The sequence below is a fragment of the Platalea leucorodia genome (assembly GCF_965183815.1).
Source record: "Platalea leucorodia genome assembly, chromosome: 2".
Taxonomy (NCBI): Eukaryota; Metazoa; Chordata; class Aves; order Pelecaniformes; family Threskiornithidae; genus Platalea; species Platalea leucorodia.
The window spans coordinates 89,484,983-89,512,570 of NC_138824.1; the positions used below are offsets into that span (position 1 = coordinate 89,484,983).

General features: G+C 35.3%; 1 protein-coding gene across 1 annotated transcript in view; it reads left to right on the plus strand.

Annotated features, from left to right (window-relative positions):
- The window catches only part of IL1RAPL1 (interleukin 1 receptor accessory protein like 1), a gene marked incomplete at both ends in the record, with an annotated part of 704,116 nt that overhangs the window by 410,309 nt on the left and 266,219 nt on the right, over positions 1–27,588 (plus strand). The window contains 2 exons of the mRNA XM_082330883.1: positions 7,236–7,422; positions 9,402–9,555. Coding sequence (XP_082187009.1) covers positions 7,236–7,422; positions 9,402–9,555 — 341 coding nt within the window. The remainder of the gene's footprint in view (positions 1–7,235; positions 7,423–9,401; positions 9,556–27,588) is intronic.

A 27,588-nucleotide genomic window follows, 5' to 3' on the forward strand; every position in this document is an offset into this window, starting at 1 on the left:
CTCAGAAATTAATTTGTGGGGGGTTGTGTGTGTGTTTTTTCCTCCCTACTACTGTTAATTGACAACTTGCTTGGTCTAATGACATTTTTTAGAGATTTTTTTTTCCTCTGCAAAGTGATAAATCCATCCCTTTTTCTTCTCTCTTCTGCTTGGTGTTTCACCAAGTTTAGAGGAGGTGCTTTCCATGTAATCAATTCTTGTTTAACAGGTGAAATATAGGATAGAATGAAAAATGCAGGGGAAAAAATACATGAAACCTGTTGAGAACTACAAAAAGAAGAAAAAAAGTATAAATCAGATACAAGAGATTTTTGTATACTTACCTTTAAAAAGAGAAGGGATATATATATATATTGATGCTGTAAACATGAGGAAAATTTTCCTGTTTTTCTAGAAAAATATGGTTAATCCATATTCCTTGCATTATTTCACCTGAGCCATAATGAAGCAAAGTTAATTTTCAGCTGTGTGTGAAATTTGTCATCACAAGCTGCTGTGAAGAGTTTTGCAATGTCCTGTCTTATTTATTCATCAAATTGTTTTTCAATTCTTGCTTCTAAGACTGGATTAATTTTATGTGTTAGATATTTAGTATTAAAGGAGAAGATTAATAACCTGATTTTACGAAACAGAAGGATATTTTTGTCACGTCTTTGTAAATGCAAAGCTTTTGGAAACCCCCAAAGAAATTAAATCAACCAACAAAGGTAATCTAATCTTACTAAAGCAAACTCATTCTCCCACCCTGTACTCCCAAAGTTCTGCCTTCTTTAAGCTTCTCAAATTTATTCTCTGTAAAGACTTTTGTCTGAGGTTTGACAAGTTGATCTATGTCCATTCATGGATATTTTCTATTACAGTACAGACTTCTGCCTTTTATCGTGAAAAAAAAAAAAATCCATTGGAAATAAGATTTTTGGATATATGCTTTTATCATTTGTATGCTTTTATCATTTGTACTCAAAATGGAACCACTTCAAAAGTATTTTAATAGACAAGATTTCAACCTTATATTAGTCAGTGAAAGTTCTATATTTGCAGGTCCATTTACCATTCATGATTCTTGTTAACAGCTCATATTTTCTTTGCTACTTGATTGACTGGTAGTGATCAAAAGCGTATCCTCTGGGATATTCTCATAATCACAATGCTTGATCAAAAGAAAAATATCTAGATGTGAAATATGTACATCTTTGCCTTTCCAGATATGAAAAAATACTCAAAAGCTAAGACCTTGAAAATATTTAGAGAATTTTACCTGTGCATCTTGGTATTCTGTAGATCTTTGGGCACTGTTGGTTTCATAGGTATTGTGTAATTAACTTCACAAGAGCCTTTGTTTTCCTAGGCATGAACAAAAATGGAGACAGATATTTTAGCAGGACAGTCCCACAATTTTCCACACAGTCTTTCCTTTAGGTGGTTTCTGTTGTGTTTTTTTATTTTTACCTTTGTGTAAAAATCCACATGAATAAGGTGGGACATGCTTCTAGAATCATAGAATCATAGAATCGTTAAGGTTGGAAAAGACCCTTAAGATCATCGAGTCCAACCGTTGAACCTAGCACTGCCAAGTCCACCACTAAACCATGTCTTTAAGCACCACATCTACCCGTCTTCTAAATACCTCCAGGGATGGAGACTCAACCACTTCCCTGGGAAGCCTCTTCCAATGCCTGGCTCCCCTTTCGGTGAAGAAGTTTTTCCTAGTATCCAACCTAAACTTCCCCTGGTGCAGCTTAAGGCTGTTTCCTGTCGTTCTGTCACTTGTTACTAGGGAGAAGAGACCAACCCCCACCTCGCTACAACCTCCTTTCAGGTAGTTGTAGAGAGCAATAAGATCTCCCCTCAGATTCCTCTTCTCCAGACTAAACAACCCCAGCTCCCTCAGCTGCTCCTCCTAAGACTTGTTCTCTAGACCCTTCACCAGCTTTCTTGCCCTTCTTTGGACACGCTCCAGCACCTCGATGTCCTTCTTGTACTGAGGGGCCCAAAACTGAACACAGTACTTGAGGTGCGGCCTCACCAGTGCCGAGTATAGGGGCACTATCACCTCCCTGGTCCTGCTGGCCACACTATTCCTGATACAAGCCAGGATGCCATTGGCCCTCTTGGCCACCTGAGCACACTGCTGGCTCATGTTCAGGCAGCTGTCAACCAACACCCCCAGGTCCTTTTCCACCAGGCAGCTCTCCAGCCACTCTTCCCCCAGCCTGTAGTGTTGCATGGGGTTGTTGTGAGCCAAGTGCAGGACCCGGCACTGAGCCTTGTTGAATCTCATACAGTTGGCCCCGGCCCAACAATCCAGCCTGTCCAGGTCCTTCTGTAGGGCCTTCCTAACCTCCAGCAGATTGACACTTCCACCCAACTTGGTGTCATCTGTGAACTTACTGAGGGTGCACTCAATCCCCTCATCCAGACCATCAATGAAGATATTGAACAGGACCGGCCCCAACACTGAGCCCTGGGGACCACCACTCGTGACCAACTGGAGCCAACTGGATTTGACTCCATTCCCCACCGCTCTCTGGGCTCGGCCGTCCAGCCAGTTTTTAACCCAGCGCAGAGTGCACTTATCCAAGCCGTGAGCAGCCAGCTTCTGCAGGAGAATGCTGTGGGAGACAGTGTCAAAGGCCTTACTGAAGTCCAAGTAGACAACATCCACAGCCTTCCTCTCATCCACTAAGCGAGTCACCTTGTCATAGAAGGAGACCAGGTTAGTGAAGCAGGACCTCCCTTTCATAAACCCATGCTGGCTGAGCCTGATCCCCCGGTTGTCCCGCACGTGCCGTGTAATGGCACTCAAGATGATCTGTTCCATGACCTTTCCCGGCACCAAGGTCAGGCTGACAGGCCTGTAGTTCCCCAGATCCTCCTTCTGACCCTTGTTGTAGAGGGGCATCACATTTGCTAACTTCCAGTCAGCTGGGACCTCCCCGGTTAACCAGAACTGCTGATAAATGATGCAGAGTGGCTTGGCAAGCTCCTCTGCCAGCTCCCTCGGTATCCTCGGGTGGATAGACTAGATACCTAAAATGCAAGAGGTATTCCTTTGTTTTTTTCTACTTTGACCATCTTCTTTTCAATTAAGAAAAAACCATGAAATTTACTTACTTGTTTCATGAATTAAGCAGAATCTTCAGGGTGTTGCTATGACTTCTGGGCCACTGTCTGGAAGAGATTTTGTAATGTGGCTGTATTTGTGGTTGTTTAACCTACATTTTTCTGCTTTTTATCAAGACCTCCTCTTTACTTAACTGTAGTTTTGTTTTCTTTACAAGACTTTTCTACACTCATGCTCTTCTTTTCCTCAAACTTAACCATGTTCTTCTAGTTCTCTACATAGAGCTTTTCCACTCTTCACTCTGTCACACCCTTCTGTATCACAGGGTCTGAATATCAAGGTATCCCATAGACAGATATCCTGTATGTATCTATGACATTTACAGATCAACTAACATTAAGGTGAAATAGGTACTGATGAACTGGTGAGTTGGATGTCATTTCTAGCAGAGAAAAGGGTGAAAAACCGAAGTCTTCTCTTCTTATTTAAACACACTCTTCTTAGTTGGTGCTCTACAGGCTTTCACATGGCTGCTGTACAACCAAGTGGTTAAATAATATTAGATAAGAAACGGTGAACCATTGATTCAAGGGAATTGTGGGAAGCTGGGTATTAGAGCAACTACTCCTGGGATATAGAAGTCATTGACAATTTAAGCCTTTATATATTTTTCTGTCCTATCGTTATCACAGGATTCAATCACACATCAATTGCTACTGGTCCCTAAAGTTTTAAGGATGATAAATGGCTACAAAAATAAAAGAACTACAATGGAATCAATATATTAAGTAGATACTATTGCCATATTGCTTTTACTTTAACATTTATAGATGAATAGTGTATAAATGACATGTTAGGGTGAAGATGGCCACATGGGTCCATGTCAAACACTGGAGCAGCCTCTGTCATACCATATGAAATAATTTTTGTTCATTAGTGGTAGCAGGTGGATGAATATTTTCCTAGTTCTAATAAGCAAGTTAGTCTTGTGGACAAGAGGAAACACATACAGTTCTAGTAAGTCCTCTACAATGTATTCATAACTTGTGTGACGTTCGTTGCCTGAATCTTACTTAAGTAGCTGTTGCAGATTTGAGGTTTTAGGCTGGTGCTGCTTTGAAGTGTGGCTGCCTAGTGGTAAAGGTTCAGACCACACTGGAGAATAAGAGGAGAAAAACTGTTTGTAGCATTTGCTCTTAATAATGAATGTAACATTGAGTTTCCATTGGCTTATAATATTTCCTTGAACTCACGGCATAGGTTTGTTTGTTTGATTTGGTGCCTCCAGTAAGAGACATATGGAAAATTTTCTTAGTTCTAACACATGAATGTTTTTACTCTCTGCAGTATATGCATGCTTGCTGGAGGGCTCTGCTGCCTGCTACACTTTCTGCTAGCTGAGGGGCTCCACATCAACTGTATCTATCATGCTCCAGCTGTAATCAGTAAACTCATGTCATCTTTCTTCTTCATTCTCACCTGGGGACTGTTTAATTTTCTTTCTCTTTTTCTGTTCTGTGAGGCCATTAACTTGGTGTCCTTTGCTCATACTACTTGTGTTGCTTTGCCTTTTATATAATGCTTTTTGAGTTTTGTTTCATCGAAACAGTCTTGGTTTCTGACACAGTGTACAAGATGAGTCAGATTGACAGTGCAGTTAGTATTTAGAGTGGCAATAAGAAAATTTGTGTCACCAGGGGACATCTGGAGCTTCAAGTTCTTTTGATGATATCTTGGGCTTTTGAGAGAAAATTCTCTTAGGCAACTCAGCTGACAAAGTACCCACCCAAATGTTTCAGTACCTTATATCTGACAGTTTAGAACATAATTACCTTAAAGCCCAGTCAATTTGTGCTTCTGTCTGCAGGAGGTTTATATTCATATGACTCAAATCACAGACATGCATAACTTTGAGTCATTAAATACTAACGTCGTCTTCAAACAATGGGTTTAAACATTCTGAGATATTTTCAAAATGCCTCTCTTCTTATGGAGCAGGAAGCCTAAGCTGTATCTGGTAAAGGATCTGCTGTTGTGATGGAAACCTGGATGTGCCTCAGAAGGAATTCCAGCTCTGGCAATTGACATTGCCACTGTTGCAGAACAGAGCTCTTAGTAGACCAAAACATAATTCAGATTTTTTTGGCCAATTCACTTTGAATACTGAAGGAAGACAAAAACCCATATATGACTATTTTACTTAGCTTGCTTCTTCAGAGAATGGGATGACAGTTAAGTGTTTTGGGTTTTTTTTTTGTTTTGTTTTGTTTTATTTTTGTCCAAGCTCCTTCTAGAAATTTTAAAATCATGAGATTCAGTAATAGGAACACAATATAATGCTCAACTACATGGAAAGGAATAAAAGAGAATATTTAAATGTGCAAGTTAAATAGCCAATACTTCACTATGTATTGCTCCCTGTCATCCAATAGCAGAGTCCTATCATCTAGGTAATGTACTCTTGACCCTCAGAGCTCGATGGATTGGTTAGACGTTTACCCTATTTCTAAGGGATAGGTATCTCAAGAACAGAGAAAGATAATATTACCAATTTTGAAAAACTGACTTAGGTAACTTTTTATGATGTTCTCAAGCCACATAATAAGTAAATATTCCAAGTAGCACCTTAATGAAGGAATAACATAATATCCAATAATGAAAATGTATTATTTAAAATACTGCATGATTTTCAATTGCATGTACAGGTAAGAATGGTGGTCGGCTCTTAAACAGATTAAAAGCAGCAAGAGTGGATACATTCTTTGCTTTGCATAAAGTTTAAACAACTTTATTTGCTTTATACAGCCAGATTCTTGAATGGAGTAATAAATTATAATTATAGCTTTATTATAAGGAAGTAATTTTGTGTTTGTTTTCCTTACAAGTCCATGACTTAGCTGGATAGCTAAAGGGTCATTCCATTCCAGAATTTACATTTCTAAGAATATTCTCTAGTTTCTAATATCTTCTTTTTCAGGTTTATGTTTTCTCTAGAAAATTGGACTATAGAGTTCTTTGAATGAAGTTCCTCATATTCTTTGTTCTTAAGCATTTCTGTCACCTCTTCTTGAACAGAAAAAGGAAACAGATATTAAGAAATCTAAAGAGGAGAAAATGTAGCCATCTTTGAGATTCTACCATGTCCGATACACACAAGACAGTTGTAGATCAGCAATCAGCTCATAGAGTCTGAGAATGGAAATAAGAAAATTAATGTTTCCTCAGTGCTCTCTGCAGGATCCACTTTCAGCAGATCAGAGGTCAAATGCATTTACAAAACAGTAGGAGAGAAATCTTGCATTGTCACAATGTGTTCCTGGGGAGTACACAACTTTATACGCTCACTTGATGCCCACCTGGAAACGCAAAAAAAAAAAAAAAATCATTTCAAGTAATTTTGCCTTTGAGCCTAATTAAAGTGCATAGTGAAAGGTGGGAAGGAAGACAATGTTCCCTAGTCTCTGGCTGCCTGGTCCAACATCCAGCAGCAGAGGAAGTAACAAGTTTCAGGGGAGAGCCCAAACTAATGAACACTGTAGGTAAAGCAGAAGCAACATTTTGGCCTGGGAGTATGAGTACTGAAGGCTGAGCCAAACAAGTTAGCAGTCCGTTAGGTTAAAACATCCTTTATTCTATAATTGGAAGGGTCACAAGACTCATTTTAATTAAAGGCTGCAAAAGGTTTACCACTTCTACTTCAAAGCATGCTCAGATGTGATGAGTAGGTGGGTCTCAGTGTGGTGTCCAAGTTCCAATTTGGCACTTGCTTGTGGTACTACAACGTGATCTGTTCACACCTGAGAGCTGTCATAAAGGTGTCTGTCAGCAAGTTGGTTGTCTGGTTTTACTGGTAAATACATGGAGATTTTATTGCGTATTTGCTTTTGGGGAAATTGTTCTCAAATACACAGTAAGGACAGTAATGTTAGAAGCAGTTTGACAAAAGGGAGAGATAAACCTTTAGTCACAGAGTAAAGCCAACCCCTTCTAAATATTGTAGTTAATGGCTGAGAAAAATAAAATTATCATGAACAGCTATAAAATACAAACAAAACACAATGTCTGTTTTTCTATCTTTGGCTTGGGATGAAAGTAATGATTTAAAACCAATGTCATATACATTGGCTTTTTTTCATATTAGACTTTTATTTCTATTTTTATTGCATTGCAGAAACTCAACGTACTGTATGAAAGTTTCCATTTCGCTGACGGTGGGTGAAAATGACACTGGACTCTGCTACAATTCAAAGATGAAATATTTTGAAAAAGCTGAACTTAGCAAAAGCAAGGAAATCTCATGCCCTGAAATTGAGGATTTTTTATTTCCATTTAGGGAGCCTGAAATTCTGTGGTATAAGGTAAGAAATGCAAAAGATTTTCACCTTCAACAAGATATTATGCAATGTTCTGATGATTTTCATGATCTAAATACGATATGAAGCTTGGATTGTTTTAAGATTTGTTAAGAACAGACAACAGAATCAAGGACAGAAAAAAATGAACTAAGCTAGAGAGAGAGATTCAAATGCTTCTTTTAGTAAACTTTAGAGCTCGTGTTTTCTTAATATCCATTTATGGATGTCACAAAGAATTGGCAGCTTTCTGCTAACAAGAGGGCTAAAAAAGAGAAGTGTTACCAGTCTGGGCTGGTTTGATATGCTAAGGTAAAACCATGTGAGCTGCTTATACAGCAACTGCTTGTGCTATGCCAGGCTAAAGACTGTGTTTCTAAAAACTCGGACATAAAATCTATTTGGAAAAATATAAATAGGATAGCTATGCATGTTGTTCTCTGAATGAATGGCTTAATTTTGCAGCACAAAATCCAGTAAAGACTTCCAAAACTTTGGTCTTTACATATTAGCCTTTACATGCGAATATCAGTGATTTCATTTTTTGTATCAATAACTTTATTTCAATATTGTGTACTGATTTCTAGATCATTACTTAAGGGCCAGGTTCTTGCAAATAGTGCTGCCTGTGGACAGCTCACTAGAGCTTCCATAAAGAGAAGCTTGAGTTCTGGGGTTTTTACCATCTTCGGGAAATACTCAGTACCTCAGTATTGTAATGCACACAATTTAAAGTCCCCAGAGAGTTCAGTAAGTCTGAAATTTAGATTCTGTGTATTTTGTATACACAGATGTCCGTGTATATAGGAAGTCCTAGCTTAACTATGTGCTGGTATGCATTCTAATTATTTTTTTAAAGTCTGATAATTTACTTGATTACATAAATGCATTTAAATATGGTACACAAGACTATACTATCTAATAAGTAAAAACTTCTGGCCTAGAAGGATTCTGGAAGAATTAATTGACAGTATGTCTAAGATAGGAAGTATGTAACGTATTATTTGCTTATACTCATCTTGGATTTTGTGTTTGTAATACAATATATACCTAAGTTTTATCAACTGTAAAACTATGGTTAGCTTCTTAAACAAGAGCTCAAAAGACTGGCTTTTTAAGAGCCATTGACAGTATGTGGTGAATGAGCTCAAACAACCTCTTTAACATTTTAAAAAAGCCTTTACTGTATAAACAATGATTATACTAAGATAATCAAGTAAAATATTTTGTGGCAGTTCATCAAAAGATATTTTTCTTATGAAAAACACCAATCCCTTTTTCTAATAGCTTATGAATATACTGGTTTGCAATATAAAAGAAAAGGTTAATTAGGTGAGAATAAGTTAATCATTTTAGGGAGCTAAGAAACATGCATGAAAAAATGTATATTATCTACTATAGCATAAAAAATAATGTTTAGGTAGTAAAGACTGAAATACTGACTCATTTTTGTAGATACAAAACTCACTTTTTGCTAAAAGTTCAGAGAGCTTTGATTCTAAGGTGTTTTTAGAAAGAGATATATAACTGAACCTCATTTCTCCTCATTCTCATCTTCTGTTTCTCTATTTTTTTTAATTATAATTTTCTTAAAAAATAAATTAAAAGAAAAAATTCTTCCCTGCAACCTGTAGCTACTGGTAATATAACAGTCATGGATCACATATATAAATGTAATGGCAAATAAGTAAATTAAATAGGAGCCCTTCAGCAAACTAATGTCAAAAGAAAACCACCAAAGGAATCAGCTCCTCTTCTTTTTCTTGTAGAGGGCAAGTATTAAGACAGCTGATAAAATTCTATAGTCTTTTTTTCTTTTTAATCAACACTTAACTGAACTGGATTTTTAGATATTTAGTGTATGTAAAGCTCATAACTAACCTGAGCTCTTGTCTAGCCTTCTTGGCTTTGAGAAGCATTGTCAACAGTGGTCCAATTTAAGCGTAAGAACATAGTCACTGAAGTGTTATATTATCTTTAAACAGGAATGCAAGTCAAAGACGTGGAGATCAAGTATTGTGTTTAAAAAGGACACTCTTGTCATTCGGGAAGTTAGAGAGGATGACATTGGAAATTACACTTGTGAGTTAAAATATGGATTCTTTATTGTCAGAAGAACTACGGAATTAACAGTTACAGGTAATTACAGGTTCTTGCTATCTCTTATATTTAGAAAAAACATTGAATATTGTGATTTCAGTTGTGTGTATTTGAGTCATTATACCTACATAAACTGGTTTTGCACGAAACTTTGCTGTGTGCCTAGATATGAAGGGTTGATACATCAAAGCTGTCCTGAATACTACACAGTAATATGTGTAACATTTTGAACAAGCCTGAGTTTTGGTCTATTGCAAAAGCTTGTGGGTAGGTCTTGTTTTTGAATGGAAAATGTGGACAAGGAACAGGTAACTTCAGCAAGCACTACCTCTAACAGAAAATAAGATTGTTAAGTCTATCATACTTCTTCATGTGGTTAAATGCCTTGGGATGTAAGAATAGCTGTAGCTACATCCCAATAGCAGTAACTCTAGCCCAGTGAGACCATTGCAACTGTGTGATAGATATGTAAGGGTTAGAGTTCAAACAGTGCATGGCTGAAACACGGTAGCATTCTTCCTCTGGTATTATCTCCCAGCTTTCTACAGTTTATATTTCAAGAACTTCCTGATCTCAATCGTCATGTGTCATGGTTACCAATTAACCTATTTTCCATTAGTCTGATTTTTTTTTTAATCCTTTTATTCTTGGCTTCAAAAACATTTTGAAGTATCAAGTTCCACAGAGTATTTGGGTAACACAAATAAACTCTATAATTTAGCAAATAGCAATCGAAGAAGATGCATTTAATATAATCTGCATTTAAAACTACCATATCAATATGTAAAATCCATCATAGATGAAAACAAAATATATACCATAATAGTAATGTCCACAGCAGCAGAACAGTAGGAAGAATGGTCCATTAAATTTTCAGTTCCTCACCAGACCTCTAACCTCTGTTTTACAAACATGTAACCAATATAGCTGAACATACACCTAAGGTAGAATATTAGCTTCTAGAATTATAGGATGACATTGGAAGACAGGAGTACATCATGATCTATATAATGCAGTGTAGTTCCACAGTATATTCCCTAAAAGGCAGAAACAGGATTTTCCTGGCAAACTGGAGGTGAACTAGATTCATACGTTTGACAAAGATGTTTGCATACTTAAGTTCTTGCACCTTCAAAGTACCAAATAAACAAAGAAACAAATCTTAGAGAAGGAGTTCTGTGGCCCTTTCTTGTTCCTTTTTAGTATCTAATGTATAATTATATTGCACACCGACAATTAGTAACAGCACTTATGTTGTGCATTATGTTGAAATGTAACAGTTTCCTTTTATGGTGAAAAGTTTGTTTTCTATTTTCATGTATCCCATTTGCCCTCCATATTATCAGAAATTATATTGAATTATGGTTTGTAATTTTCTTCCGGTAGATTAGTCTGGAAATCATATTGTTTATGGTTTTTGAGAGAATTCAAGGAATCAGTTATATTTATTTAAACTCAATATTCAGGATCTCTTCATAATTTTTCTTTTGTATGGAATTGATTTATTTGGTCAGTACAGACAAGCAATTACTGTCTAGTGATTAACCTCACAGTAAATATCCATATACTCTGTTTGATTGACTCTCATATGAAGAAAGCAGAGAGAGAGTCTTAAAGAATTTGATTTATACCAGAAAGAAGTTGTCAATTATCTTTTGCAATATATGATGTATGGATTCGAAGAATATATATTCCCTTAGTCCTCAGGTGATCCCTTCTGTCCCTAAGGTTGGTGCTCCACTGTGCAGCAGTATTTCAAACAGACTCAGACTGACAGAAGGGAGACAGAAAAAAGCATTGGAACCAGATGCATGTTACTATTTGTAGTAATAGTTTAAAAAATGTAATTCATCACTTGTGGTGTAGGTAGGAGTTCAGTATTTAATGTTTAACTAGACAGAGACAGAAAGAGACTTGGCTGATTTTGATGTGCTAAAAATGAATGAATGCACACGGAGGGAATTATTCAATTTCCACCTCTGCAAACCCCAGCAGATGTAAGAACAACCTCCAAATTAGTAAACTGTTTGGGCAATAGTGTAGGTCTTCATACCATCTTTATAATATTATGTGACTAAACAGAACAAACAGATTTACTCACGGTACTACTAATTTTACATTACCTCTGTGTTGATGTCTTGATAAGACTTTTTATCAATGCTTTATAGGAAGAGATTCACATTTTAGGTGCCTGTCTTATGCTTTCTCTGTGAGCTGAAAAACATTTTGAGTTGCCCTGGACATACATTGAGGACTATATAAAATAAATGAGGGGTGGAAGGGACTGTTTGTTTTGAAAAAGGAATTGAGCTTTAATTCAGAAACTGAGAAATAAATGTTATAAATGTCAAATTAAAAGTAGAAAATCAAATTGATAGTTGATTGCTTTATTGTATTAATGAAAACATAACTGAAACAAAGGAATGAAGTATCTTTCTGACATACAGTCTCCGGCATGTCTCCAGGCAGTATCAATAAATGATGACATTTGTGTGAACAACTGCTAAGACAAAATTCCATCAATAACTCCCAGCTACACAAGAAGTAAAAAAATTATTTCTAAGACATTTGAAATTTCTCTGCCAAACATACTTTTTAGTTAGAATAAAAGAATTTCAAAAATATGAGTAAGAATTACAAATTTGCCTCAGACTTTCCAGAACATATGGGAAGTTGTAATGTGTTTATCAGCTTGTAATGTGTTTAACAAAATGGGATTTATGAAAAATAACTCTCGGTATTCATTAACATTGCCTTGTGTGGTAATGGTGGGTGTCCCACCATCACACACCCATCATTAGAAAAGAGTCACTTATTTTTTTCTATTTTCTGTGTGCTATGTTTCCATATATGTGTTTAAGTAAGACTGAAATTTAAACTTTCTACATTTCTTTCCTGGAATATACTGTCTTTCCTCTAGAAACAGAAAAAAAACCCACAAACCCTCTGCTGAAAGAAATTCACGAGCCAGATGTTATATATGAATACATCTGTAGTATTCTATAGAAGCTAAAGATCTGCCTTTGTGCATTATTACCATTGCCTAGTATGAAATCAAATGGTTAATTATTTTGCTAAGAAACCATAGGTATCTGGTTGTTGGCATAAGAGGATTCAGTGTGTTAAGCAGAGAGTAGAAGAGGATTAAAGCAGCATGCTTGTCCTTTCTTCTGCCTAGCAGAGGCAAGGAGAAACAGGCAGAATATCCAGAGAATAGAGTTACACAATCATAGGGATACTTTCCCATTACCTAAAATTTTCTTCTTCCTTTGGCTCTCCAAAACTCAAATTGGAATGAACAAGATAGGTAAAAATTATGATTTTGGAAAGTAGCATTATTTCAGTGGATAACCTATCTCAGAATAATTTTTACTGAAAAATTTTCTTCAGATTGGAAGCTAAGTTTGGGCCCAGGCAGTCATTTGTATAAATGTCTTGAAGTTATTTATTGTAAACAGTCTTTTTTGCAAATTATAATTTAGGTGTTCTATAAATTAAATCAAAAGAAAAAGCTATTAAGACCTCCTGTGAATGATTCTTTGCTGAATTTGTGGGGTAGGAGAGATGCTAAACCTTTCTCTCACAGACCTCTAGTGCTACTTTAAGCAAATAATATATCTGGTCTTTGTTTCAAATACACACAAGTTTGAATCTCCAATTCTAAAGTCATGTGCAGCATAGATCTACGTAAATTAGAATGGCAGACCTAATACTGAGGTGACATATGCACATAACTACATATGAGGATTGTATCCTGTAAGTATGTTGAAAGTACACTGACATTCAGAGTAACCTGAAGTTCCTGGTGATTTTTAAGACAAGAGTGGGTTGCTCTCTTAATAAAAAGGGAAGAATAACATAAATGTTACTGGGGAAGAAAAGATAGAATGTCTTCAGACAGTATGAGAAAGGATAGAAACAATTTTCTTGACCTTATAAACAATCATAGAAAGCTCTCTCTAATATTACGCATAGGAATTAGAGTAGAAGGTAGCACATCTTCACAAGATCAGGACCATATGTGTAAGCAACTGCAATACTGTAAATTAAGTAGCAGCTCCTACATTACTTAAGGCAGGCAGGGTGAGCCAGCTACGACACTGGTGGGACGTGAAAGCAGCCTGCCTTCCTCACCTCTCCTTCTCTCTGGGCAACTGTGGAAGATCGTTAACTTCAAGATCCCCTTTATTTTTCCACACAATGCACTTTGGCAGCCTTGCTGTCTTCTATAGGGAAACCATTGTTGCTATTACAGACTATTAAACTATGGATAAAATTACATAGGCACATTATGTTCAATATTGATGTTGTGTATGCTTGTTGTGATAACCTCAGTGCTTCACACCTTACATACCTATCTGCCTCATAGTGGAATATGGAATGGCTCATATTCTGATTTAGAATAAAAAACAAAAAACAAAAAACAAAAACCCCAAAAACAAAAAAACAAAAACAGAAAAAAAGGAGGAAATTCACACATTTTTAAAAAGGCCAAACTCACTTTATAGGCGGTATCCATCTCATCTAACTATAGCAGTTGAAAATCCCTAAGCCATGGAAAAAGATGATTTTCCCTCCTTTTAAAGAATGAGAAAATAAATTGCCCTTTCTTAGCTTAAATTATAAGCACTGAATGACACCTTAGGTACACATTTAAAGTAACAACCATATTTAGTGCTCACATTTTTGATTTTATGAAAAAAGTCTTGTTAATGGCAGCAACATTGCACTAACATTTGTAAATAATACACAAAATCTTCAAATGTTATGTACCTATTCCTTACCAAGAATAAGCATATACTTCTGATCCAGAAGATGATTTCTTCTTATAATATGGATGTATCTTTCAGGTTTCTATTAGGATAATTTTTTTTGCTTTGATTTTAATGTTGTTTGGATGATCTGTATCTCACACTGAAAATATGTTATTATCTAAGTGATTTGAATCAACTTCCTTATTGTTATGAGATCTGACTTAGAAATTCTCTGCTTTGCAAAATACAAACTATGCACTGATTTTTCTAGCTTGTAACTAATGAAAATATTCACATAAACAGTGTAATTGGTGGTTCTTGGTTTCTGATTATGTAATTATAAGTTCTAAAAAGTCTTGCAATGTACAAAAACATTTGTAGACATTTATACCTTCAGATTGGTCAGATTAGCAATTTTTTCATTTATATGTGGAATTTTAATTAAGGCATACCTGCTCTCTGTGACATACATAATTAAGTGTATGTTCAGACTTGGGAAAGAATCATATTTTAACAGCATAATATTAATTTAGTCATAGTGCACAACATGGGTCAAAAATATTTTCCAGCAGAGATTTCTTTTAATTAAATGTTAGATTTAGTAATATTCTTTTTGTTACTTATACTACTAATACTTTTGTAAGCACAAACTCTTTCCATTTTTGCAGAATTTCATTCAGGTCAAATGAAGTCCAGCTTGGGTCTAAGAGAGAGTATATGTGTCTCCACTGCAATATCCAATAGTTCTCCATGATGAATGTCATAAAGCCAACAGACCCCATCAGTCTTGCAGTTGGAGCACTACTTATTCAATTCCTCCATGACTTTTTTAGTTTCTAATATTAAAATATTTTTGTTCCATTCTGTTAAAAGGGAGAAGCCCTTATACCTCACAGATGGAATCAGAGCTAATCAGTATGTTCATACTCCTGAAGCCTTTCCTCAGAGATATCCTTTATTGTCTTTATTCATTGATTAGTCCCCTTAAAGTCCCCTTGAAAACAGCTCCTGCTAGAATGAGCACAATTTAAGATTTAGAGATTTGAGTGTGTTCACAATCAAGCTTTAGCAATACTAATTTAATGTATATTCATACAAGTCTTTTTTATTATTTAAATGTAATCTGCTTGGTTTAAAATATTTCTGCAATAATCTTGAAAGTGCCAGTTTACTCTTTTCCATCTGCTACCCGTGACTTTTTTAATCTTTAGATATTTAGGCAAAAAAAAGGAATGTAATTTGTCTGTTTCACAGTTATACAGCAGTTGACTCTGTTAGTGTTGCTTAAAGGTGCGGATTTATTGAATAAGATTTGTCTCTTTTGCTTTCTGACAGAATTAGTCTTCATTAGCACAAAAGAAAATCTTAAATGACTATATGTATGTATGTATTTTTAGTGCTGAAAGGTCCACTGTGAAAATAAATAGTATGAAGCAATAATTATAATTAAATTATATACCTAGCCTCATACCTCGCTACATTTGGATCTTATATACACGGCCAGTCCCCATATTGGGCAGGGGGCGGGGGTGGGGGGGAGGAAAGGGGGACTTTGAAGGTTTCAGCCTGCTTTAAGTGGTCTGGATTCTAATTGTGTAAGACAAAACGTGCACCCTTTTTTCCCCAAAATGTTGGCATTTATTCTTTCCAGTTCTGCTGCTCTTTCTCCCTCAATACATTGGAATGCAGAAAGGTGCTACAATAAGCATGTACCTCTTTTTTTTTAGCAGGTGCTAAGTGAGAAAAGTTCTAAAGAACAAAGATTTTTTTTTTTTTTTTCCAAGCATTTCAAGCTTGAGAACAGACTACTTGATTTCAGCAGTTAATGACAGGGATGAACCATTTTGAATGCACCCAGCCCCTCCTTGCTTCTGCTGATCCTAATAATTATCAGAGCTGATGCTCATTCCTTTTGTTCATCATGAATTTAATTCAACTCCAGAACATATTCAGATAGAAATTCTATTTACCATTATTCTGTGCAAAGACTAATAAAATACAAAGCAAACAATAGACTCATTATGAAAGCAGCATGTTCAAAACACCAACCTAGCATTTTTATAATATATAAAATCCTGTAGGTTTAACAGATTAATGGCTGAAGAGTGGGTTGGATGGGTTTTTTTTAATTAGAAATGAGCGATCTTCTTTTATAGTGCAATCATTATTGTATGGCTGAAAACAAGGGTCTAAATTAGTCTCCTGTGTGCATTTGAGTAATAATAATCAGAATGTTATGTAGAGATTTGATTAAAACATTCCGTATAAATGTTCATTTAACATATTCATTGTAAATGGGTTTAGTGGGTTATTCAAAACCAGTCTTATATGAAGACAGCAATGAGCAAAGCTTTATGTATTTTACTTCAAAGTAAGTAAAAACGATGTTATGTGCTGTATGTTGTAGGTTGAAATTATGAATTAGAAAACCAACTTCAGCAACTTAGCGAAAGAACAGATGCATAAGTTAAAGGGAGAGAGAATCCCAACTCTATTTTGAACCTTGCTGCTGGTGGCCTTCTGAGATTTCTACCGTTGTGATGTGCCAAACTGGGGGGTTCACAAAGGCCAGCTTTAATAATTGGAGGTTATTCCCGTCCGTGGTCACTGGAGAGAGAGAAGCTCCTCTAGACATTAATTCAGAGAAGTAGACAAAGTTGGGTGGTTAGAACTTATCTTATAAGACAGTCTCTATGGGCTGTAGAAGGGGTAGAGTTTCCTCTGCCTAAAATTAGATCTGATGAATAACTTGTTCCTTTTGGGTGATACATTTACATGCTTGTCATTCTGGATAAAGTCCTAATTCATGCATAATATACCTTCTATAATATTATCTCCTTCTTAGTTGCTATATTTTTCTGTTGTTTGTCAAAAATTCCTCCACGACATGGCCACTATTGCTGACTTTTCTTATTTTACTAATGTTTTTTATACAAGTACACCTTATTTTGCACTTCCTAGGTCTTCCTCTCTACCTAATAGTGTATCTTCAAAAGAGGAGAAGTGATCAGTCTCTTGTGGCTTTTTGTGTGGATAATGTAAAAACAGAACATTAGTTATAAAACCCTAAGACATATTAGAAAGTTTTGTGTTTAGTACATTAAAGTAAGTTTCAGTATTTATAAGGTTATTTTAATCACCCTTGTTCACTGTATGTCATGCCTATTGATGCCTCAGCTTATCTCATACAATGTTAATGAATGGAAGAAATATATATGACTTGTGATAGTTACTTGGGCAGATGCTACGAAACAATGTAATTGATGGTGCAGTCATGACTTCTGTGGGAGTTCTGTACTCCCTGTTGACAATATGGTGTCAGTGAAAGTTAAGGGGACATTTTAACATGTTGTTATCAGTAGAAGAAATCTTCTTATTCCCTGACAAAAATGAAGAATTCCACTTAAATTAGAAATTATGTAAGAAGTGGAGTGTGTTGCTGTGTAAACTGTTGTTAAAATGATGACATTTTTGCTTATTTCTATCCATAGTTTTGTTATTAGGAACCCGATGACATTTTAAGCTTGTATTAGACTTTTTTTTTTCTGCAGATTTTTTTTTCAATTGTAGCTTTGTGTGTAAGGTTAAAAACTAACGTAAAAAAAAAATAACTCCAAACTAATGTGGTTTTTACATCAATTGAGAAAAATTTAGGGAAATGCCATTTCTTGGTGTGATGAAAGTTTGTTTGTATGAGTCAGTTTCCCTGTCTTCATGAGTCATATCAGCATAATGAAATATAAACATTTTGAGTTGATGTTGTTACCATGGTGATGCTTCCCATTTTTTCAGTTTAGTATGATGAAGTTTTTAAGATGAGCTTCATTCTACAGAGAGAAGGAAACTGTAGACAAAAATGTTTCTCACAAAACTGTATTAGTGGATACTAAAGACATAAAAGACTCACAAACCCTTAGTTTAATAAGATGTTACAAAAATTAAATAAATCTGTTCTTAAGGCACCCAAGATGCTTGTTAAGCAACCTTTTAAAATGTAGATAAATGACATTCAATGTTAATGTTTCACATTATTGCTATGGAACCAGAAGACTTCATTTTATTTTTACGTTCCCCTAGAGTATGTTAAATCCAACAATATTGTCCTAACCTAGCATTTATCATTTCCCTAGCTTTTCTTTGAAAGCTTTAGATAATTTATGTGTACAGCGGAGTCTTCCAGGATGGTATTTTAATAAACTGGACTATAAAATGTACAAGTACAATAGCATATGGACGTTGTCTTGCCTCCATCCTTAAAAACAATCTGTACACATCCTTAAAAACAGCCTGTACACAATTACACTAACTGAATATTTAGCTTTAAAATGGAGGACAAATTTCCATTGTTTTCAATATCTTTCAATTGGTTTAGTCAAATTCTTAACTCAGAGCTACTAAGTGAAACGATATTAGTAGTACATACTAGTGAGAAATTCCAGATAATACATGTATCTGAAAACATTGCAATTGTTATCACAGGCAGAAAAACCTTGTTTAAAGAAGAAGAAGAAAGGCATCTCATTTTTACTGCAGCATTACCTGCTTGGGTACAGCATTAAGAGAACAGTAACATCAAAATCATGCAGAAAGTATCTGAGATGTATTCCACTATATCAAGAGTACATTTATCTTAAAAAGTATTCATGTCTTGAAATGACCTTAGAAATATTGTCCTCTGCCCTTCACCATCCCCAAAAAAAGAAGTGATCAGGCTTTTTTTCATGTTGTTGCCTCACAGTATTAATTAACCATCTAAAATAGCATAGTATATAAACAATGGAAAAACAGTGCATATCAAATTTAAGAAACAAGTTTTACTTGGAATTCTTCTACAAGTGTGAATCAAGAGTGAAATCTTGGTTTCTTTGAGATTAGTGGCAGTTTGCCCATTGACTTACAAGAGCCAATATTTCATCTTTTGACTTTTTTGTTAAGAAAGATCAGAACTCAAATTCATTTAAAAAAGTGAATTCAGATTAAAAAAAAAAAAAAAAACAAAAACAAACAAAACCAAAACAACCCTGCAAATCACCTTGGTGTTTTATTGGTTATTCTCTCATGCAATTTCTTTCAATTAATTAATCAATTACTTTTTAAAAAGAAATTGAAAAATACCTTCATCCTGTTTTAGTAAGAGGAAAAAAAGCATGATAGCTGCATAGTGACCATCCAAACCAGAATGAACAGTAGATGAAGTCTTTTTCACCATAATAAAAGGGGAAAACCTGCCCATCTATTTTTACATGACTCTAAAATACAGGTTTTAATTTTGGATCTGGCTGAAACTATAGTTCTTCTAATTTACTCACTTGGTGAATAGTTTGATCTTATTCTTACTGGAATCAGTATGGATAAAACACCTACTGGCTTACTGGAAAAAGTACAGGGCTAAAATAAAGCAGTCAAGAGAACAAATTTTTGATTCCAGGGTACTTTATCTAAAAAATTTAAAAAGGAAAGATATGTGAATAGGAATAGGAATGAATAAATCAAAATTATGTCATAATTTAACTTCTGATGTTTTACTTATCTGTGTGAGAGCTTAATATAGGAAAACAATTTCACCAACTTATTTTTTTTCTGTGGGAAGTTGATAACACACGGTAATTGTTTGAATATGAGAAAGAAATTGGAACCAGCAATGACATTTTTCATTTCTTTAATACAGTTTTTCTTCTCACTTTGGAGTATTATATTCACATCCCGAACTGCATTAATTTAAAAATATGAGATATAAGTTCATAGAAACAAGATTGAGGAGTGATATAAATCAGCAGATTTCCTCCATATTCTTTAAACAAAGCAGAGAGGGAGGAACTAGAGTAGAAAGATGCCTGTGAGTTTTCTCCCTTTCTAAATCATTTTGTCTCTTCTCACTGAATCTTTCCCATTTAAACAAGATGATGATATTTCTCCAGACACAGGATATGACAAGAAATATTCTCAGTCCTTAATAAGCTCTTTATGGAGTCAACAGTCCCACAGCATAATTTTACCTGAGTTGTGGGAGGTTTATTTATGGTGAGTATATGATCTGTTGTGTGTTTTTTCTCTAGAGGTAAGATTCCTCTCACCTAACTTTAGTACTTACAGCCATCTGCATATGAGCTAGTTGCTCTTTATAGCAATTCCATGGCATGACTTGTCTCCTCCTAATGCCAATGCGTGAAACATCAGATTAGTTGTGCTAAACAAAGTCCCACTTCCATCTCTTGCCTATCAAAGGCGCTTTAGGTGACAAACTCAAATTTCTAAAATAGGCATCTAAATTATATGAATCCTACTTTAAGGTTTCACAGTTGTTATGTTTATAATCTTTGGAAATGGTAATCTGGCTCTACATAATATTTGGTTGTTATAAAAAAAGTCCAAATATTAATGACAGCTTTTTGAAGCAGACAAGAACAAATCTATAGCGGAAAAGTTATTTGTTTTTTAGAGTGAGATGTAGAGCTGAAAAAAACAAGCCAGCTTTTGGGTGTACAAGGCTGTCTTCAAATCTCAGGGGCTTAATACGCCAGCTGGTCTAATAAAATACATTGCTTCTACCTTGTTTTGTCTAAGCCATCGTGTCTACAACAACATTACTATTATTGTTTTTCATGGTATTTAGGTTTTCTTAGGTTGGAATCACAGCATGCATTTCTTTAAGCTAGCTGCATTGTGCAAAATAAGTATAGGGGGTTTTATTAAATTATTACTGTTTTGATTAATTTTGGCAGCTAGAATAAACTGTGCTTCATATATAACACAGAGTGTACCCTTTTCCATTCTGTGCTTTCTTTGAAAGTGATGATTGTGGTTACTAGACAACTGAAAGCTTTTCTTTTATATTTCACTATTCTGAATACAACTCAAACTGAACATAAAGAAAATTGAGTCCTCTCTGAAAACAAAGGTTTTGATTTGAGAGCTGCAGCAAACAGAATAAATGTTTTATTAGTAAGTAGGTGGGTTACGAAGTTTCAGTGTAGAGATGGTAAATTTATTTTAAACTGCTACTTCTGTTCACTGCTTACCCGTGTCTTCTAACAGGGCACTTTCAATGTCGATATCAACTGGCATTAATTCCCAGATGGGTAAAGAACTTGAGGAGAGATGTGGTTTTTATTTTTTTGTCATATAACTCTGCCAGGAAACCTTGTCTCTTCCACGCACAGCACGGGAGGCAAACGTTACTCACTGTGAACACCTCCTGCTACTTCTGCAGCTTTGTACCCAGAGCTAGAGCCCAAGCACCAGCTGCCTTATAGCAACCCATGCTGAACCTGTCCTAACATACCAGCCCCCCTGAATCTGACACAGTTTGTGATTTCAATCACCAAAACAGGCCTCTCTCATTTTGCCAAGCCTGCCCTTTAAAAGCACAGACTGGTGATGCATTTTAGGTCTTGGTGTCACTTCCAAGATGTGCTTCATCGTTGGCAACAGTGAAGACCTCCAGTGGGGCCACCCTGCCTCCCCACAAACACTGCTGCAGTTGTTCCTGCCCTCCTGCAAACCACCCATCTGCACATCCTCTCCCGTGCAAAACTCGGACAGTGGCAGTGGACAAGCCAAGGCTTGGTAGGAAGGCAGCGCAAAAATAATCCTCTGTGAATGGAGGCTGCAGGGACTACGTCTTCTGCAGGGCCAAAAGGAGCACCTAGCCACCCCCATCTGAGAAACAGAGGAACCACAGCCTCTGGCTGAGCAGTCACCCCTCCATGCAGTAGCAGAGCATTGCTGAAATCCTGTTTTGATTTTTCAGGTGTTTTGGTCCTTCAAACCAATTCCATTAGTTTTTCAGAATTTTTGAGCTAGCATTCAGAATTCAAAAAGTCACTCATGAATAACTTGGCGAAGGGCAAAAAATGCATTGTGATAAGCTAATTTAAATAGAAATAGGCTCATTCCTTTGTGTGGGTTGCATATGTGTTTGGTTTTTTTTTTTAAATATCTAGATTTTTTTGAGCAAATTCAGTATTCTGAGGAGCTACCCCGACACCTTCAGGAAAAAAGAAAAATAAGGCTAGGTGAACTATTTGTCATTTTTGTACAGCTAGCAATATCTAAACTTTTTGGTCACATTTGAGGAATGACAGTTTCTTAGGATGAATGGGAGGGCAGGAACAGAGATTAAGGGAGAAAAGACACTTGTAAAATGTGGATAATGTCACATTTACTGGAAATTATGTGATCATAACAGAAAAAGTATTTATTTTTCCCTACTCTAGTACACAAATAAAAAGCTGTACACTTATTAGGAAATAGTCCTATGCAGCTACTGTTCTGGCAAAGACAGGTTCAAAAGACTGAAGGAGAAAAATATTTGAAAGAGCTATTCTGGCTTCTGAAAAGTGAAGGACTTTTAAAAATACTTTCGCATGTGCTCTGTAATGCCTTATTCTAATATATTATAAATGCTAGTTGACAGATTACATCTCATATTTTCAAAAGCTAAATTCTGTACTGTTCTGCTCTAGGTGTCTTCTTGTCTGTGTAGTTCACAAACATCCTTGTCATCTGTCATAGTAGATTTGATATGCACATAAAGCTGAGGGAACAATGATTTATAAACTCCACTCAGAAAGATATACAGGTATATATACCTGCTATGGGGTGGACAGAAAGCATAAAGCACTGAAAATGTTTATGTAAGTTGGAAGAAAATATTATCTTTAAATACAAGTTCAGTGTCCTGTTATTACTTAATAATTCTGTGAGAAACATGATAATTTATTTTAGTTGTCAGTGCTACTTGTTTTTTTCTGACCTGTCTTTTCAAAACAGCAATTCTGAAAAATGGTACTTAATTCAGCAAAGATAAAACAAACCCAAACAATATAAATTACTCTTTTAGGCCTTACAGGCCAAATTAAAATACTTCAATGACTTGAAAATTTTCTTTCCATTTTTGAATGTATGGCAAAGTAACTCTTCTAAAAAAACATTCCAGCTGACCTAGTTGCCTTATTAAACTGAGTGCTTCATAGTATCAAAGGACAGAAAACTTGCATTAACTTGATTAAAAATACTATACTGCATCAATAGAAAAATGATGAATCTACTCTTGGGATTTTAAAAGGATTTTGTGAGCAGAAAGGAGACTTTTTTAATAAATAAATTGTTACAGAATGAATAGCTACATGTGCAGAAGGTCCTTATAGTTCGTACTCATGTACATTATGGAAGAGTAAATGAAATTACTAGAATATGAAATGCAATTCTGGCTCAAGAACTGAATTGGAGGGGGTCTTAATTCTTGTTTGTTTATGGCAGTTAATAACATCTAGTTAAATTAACTGAAATACTGTTAAATTTTCAGGGTATGGATTGTTTCTTCACCATGCATGGCAAAAGGGTATTTATTTTATTAGAGGCCTTTCAGCATTATTGGCATGTTAGGACAGAAAAAAGTTGTTTTCTGCAATTTCAGCAGAAATTTCTCTTTTAATTTCTCAATTAAAAGAGAGACTAGGCCAGTGCTGGAATAAGTCTGTCATAGAATCAAAATACTGAAGTGGGTTTGCATTGACACCATCTTCATTTTTCTGCTTTATTGTGGTCTGTATAGGATTTTGAAAAAAAAAAACAAAAACAAAAACATTCACACTGCAGTGGTGGGCTGTTATGTTAAAAGATTTGAAAGAGGCTGAAAAGTGCATTCATCTATAGCTAAGAAACATTTGATGACTTTTTACATATTCAAATATAAAGTATATTCATGTGACTTAAAATTAATTTTACCTGTTGTACTTTTAATTAAAAATATTTAAGTGTTTATAATTAGACATACACACACCCATTCACTAAATCTGAATGGAGATTGCTGATTACCAGTCAACAGAAAACATTCGCACTTCAAACAAATCCTCTTTTCCTTCTCCAAAATCTTTACTGACTTTTTTTATCTGGGAGGAGAGGAGAGGAGAGGAGAGGAGAGGGGAATAAGTTGCTTGTCTTTATTTGGTTTTGTGGGGAGAAAAAAGCAACATTTTTAACAGTATTTAGCTGTATTTAACCTTTACCAAATTTTGAGTAACAATTCTTTGAATAAATATATGGGAATTTCTGCCCTGGGAGGAAAGGACACTTTTAACAGGAAAAAGATAATTTTAAAATCTTGCTTAGAATATATTATTAGAAAGCTCTTCTATGAGAGAAGAGGCAGATTTTTATGCCTATAGTGATGTACAAACTCTTTTTCCTAAATAAGTTGACAGCTTTTCTGGGGACACGGGAAAGGATTGCTGTGAATTCAAACCAAGACAAACGTATCTTTCCTTCTACTGTGGAATAGGAGCTCAGGAAGACTTTAACAATACACCCTGACAGATTCAGTGGGTATGGGAGAAAATGAATATGCGAAGATGGAAGGAGTAAGAAGCTTCCACTAGTAGAGATGAGAAAAACACATATAGAGAAGACAGTGATTTTTTTCTAAAGAAGGCTACTGTAAATGTGTTTATGATTTTCCCTACTGTTGGAATCTACCATTTTTCACAGCATCATATTGACACTGAAAACCGTGGTGAGCTAGTCAGAAGGCAGGAATATATTTAAGTGAATACGGTTGTATCTGCCATCGTGAATGGCTGCTGTAATCACAGCTTCTAAAACCCATTGTAGGTGTCAACAGTCCACGGTACAATGCAGCTCTTCAGAATACAATAGTTGTCAACATTCCATTAAAGAAAACAATATCAGTGGAATGAATATACTTAGATTCCTTTTTCCTCTGTATAACTGATTTATAAAAGAAATAGCAGAGAGAAAGAAAAACAAGAGGGCAAACTGCTGTGAAAAGTAATTAAAGAGATTAATGCTTGGGAAGGGTAAAATGCTGCTACAGCTATAGTGAAGACTATTTGTCATTCTTTAAACTATTAAATAGATTTTGTTTTTTAAGGTTGTATATTGACATATTGTTATGATTATTAGAGATATCACACTGAATTTTTATTCTAATTTCTGTTAAAAGAAAAAGTTATCTATGGCTTTTAATTTATTGTTTATGTACCAACAAGCTCTGTAATAGGTGTTTGACAAGATTTGCTCAGTTGAAATTATGAGTAGTTAGATTCTGGGAGAAGTTCAAAGGTGATGGATATTTAGGTTTGTTGTTTTTTTTTTACATTATATATTTCTCCATTCAGCTGGTGAAGACTGTACCCTACCTGAGTCTCACTGAAATGATGCTTCTATGTAAGTTTACTGCCCAAGGTTTGTATAGATTGATCCAATGAAAACATCAGCTAAAAGCAGAGCTAGGCATCATTTACTTGTTTAATAAATAATGATTTTTTCCCCCAAAAGGTAGTTTTCACAGTCATTTTAGAATGCGTATGAAATCCATTGAAGAGTTTTGCCTTTACCTGTCAGCTTTGCCTTTACATGTCATCATGAAATATTTCAACTGCATTATGCAGCCTTTTTCTGTTTAAAAAGCTTTATAATCGTTGTCCTCATTCTACGTAACATAACAAGTGAGAGGCTCTAAATTGCCTTTGAAACTGTTACTATATGTAATGTACGGTATGATTTTGGTTTGCTTGCTTAGTTGCTTTTAATCTAGAAATGGCATTATAACAAAACAAACAATAATGTCAAATATATGAACCTATTTTGCTCCCTTCCTAAGTTATGTTGGCTACCTATACAGACATTTGAGAAATCCCTGTGCATCTTACGCACAAATGTTAAATAATATTGAAATGTAAATGCATAAAGAATTTCAGAATAGGTTTTTAAAAGATGAAATTAATGTTTATTGTGGCTTTATTATACAAATAACCTGTCACAGCCTGTAATACCTCCACCATCCTCCCCCTGCTGCACTGAAAAAAAGCCCAACACTTTAGCTAGGCAAAATCAGACGTGTTTTTTTATTTTGTCCGATAAAAGTAAGGTAGGATTTTTTCATCCACATAGGACATTGTTTTAAAATAACCTTGACTGGCTATGTGTCTGGTACTCCACTCAGGCGTTGTTATAGGGGTTAAATTGCAAGCTGCAAAAATTGTAAATGTGAGTCTGAAGCAGCTTGACAACTAGACAAGCACTTAGAATTCTTTTAATCTTTTTTTCATATGTCATCTGTAAGAAAGTGAATGCTTACATTATAAATCAGACTTTTAAACATTGCTTGCTAATGCCTTGTTTTCTTTCTAGGAGATTTATTCCTGTGTAACACAGCAGGAAACATTAGCTAAGATTATTTAGGTTTTTTTTTTTTTTTGGAATGATGAGTCAAGTGTTGATGGTCAATGAATGCTAGAGAAAGATACTGCAGCAAATGAGGCTCAAAAAATCTTAGTAATACTACTGGTGATTAATTATTAGGATGTGCTGCTTGAAAGATCACACTGTTCACAAAGTCTTTTTCTGAGTGACATAATTCTGTTACTTGCACAGTGCTTCCATCAAATGATGACTTTTGTGACACTGCTAGAGTCGGTGATGTGTCACTCCTGTCTGGCAGTCATTCTTAAAAAACAGGTTTTTGTTACCAACTAAACAAATAAATAACATGTTCTAAGCAGCTGCAGTAATACTACATTACAAGAGCAGTAATAGACAGGAGCTTTCTGGATGTGTCTAGACAGTTCCAGGTTTGGAGATCTTTTAAAAAATTTTCTTTAGTTTCACTGTTGATGAATTCAAAGACTCAAAACTCAAAATCTCTCTTCACCTCTCAGTCATCTGTAGCAAATTCAGAAGGAGAGACACTAAATTTCTATTTATAAATGAACAGGCTTATCTCATTGTGATTCCTATCTGACAAATGTCTACATCACAAAAAATGCCATTACAGTCACCAATAATTGGCACCCTCATGGGTAATCTCATCAGAGAAGAAGAGACTTGAATAGTTTTGGAGGCTGAGCTACTAGTCTCACCATGAGGTGGACTCCCAAAAGTACATTAGCCAAAGAGGGGTGGAGAAACCTTCTCTTCTGCTCTGGTTTGTAGATAAATAAAAGAATTTGGTTCATGGTATCATGGTAATTCACTACTTAGGACAAATAACTTCATTTAAAATTAAATGGGCTATGTCCTGTTTCTAAACTTTTTTCAATAGTTTGCCTGCGGCTGTTACAGAAATGGAAAAATAACTCTTGAATTTCAAATCAAGATGTTTTTTAAAATATTGCCTAGGTTCAAATTCTTTTTTTCACATGGAAAGGAAGAAAACAGTTGTGGTACTCCCTTATGTCACTACAAAATTCCTTCAACCCACTTGTATTTTGCAGCCACATAGTTCAGAAGCTGACAGTAGGTATTAGTTTGTGCACTAACTCTTGACAACAGTCTGAAGAGATGATCGGTCTTTGGT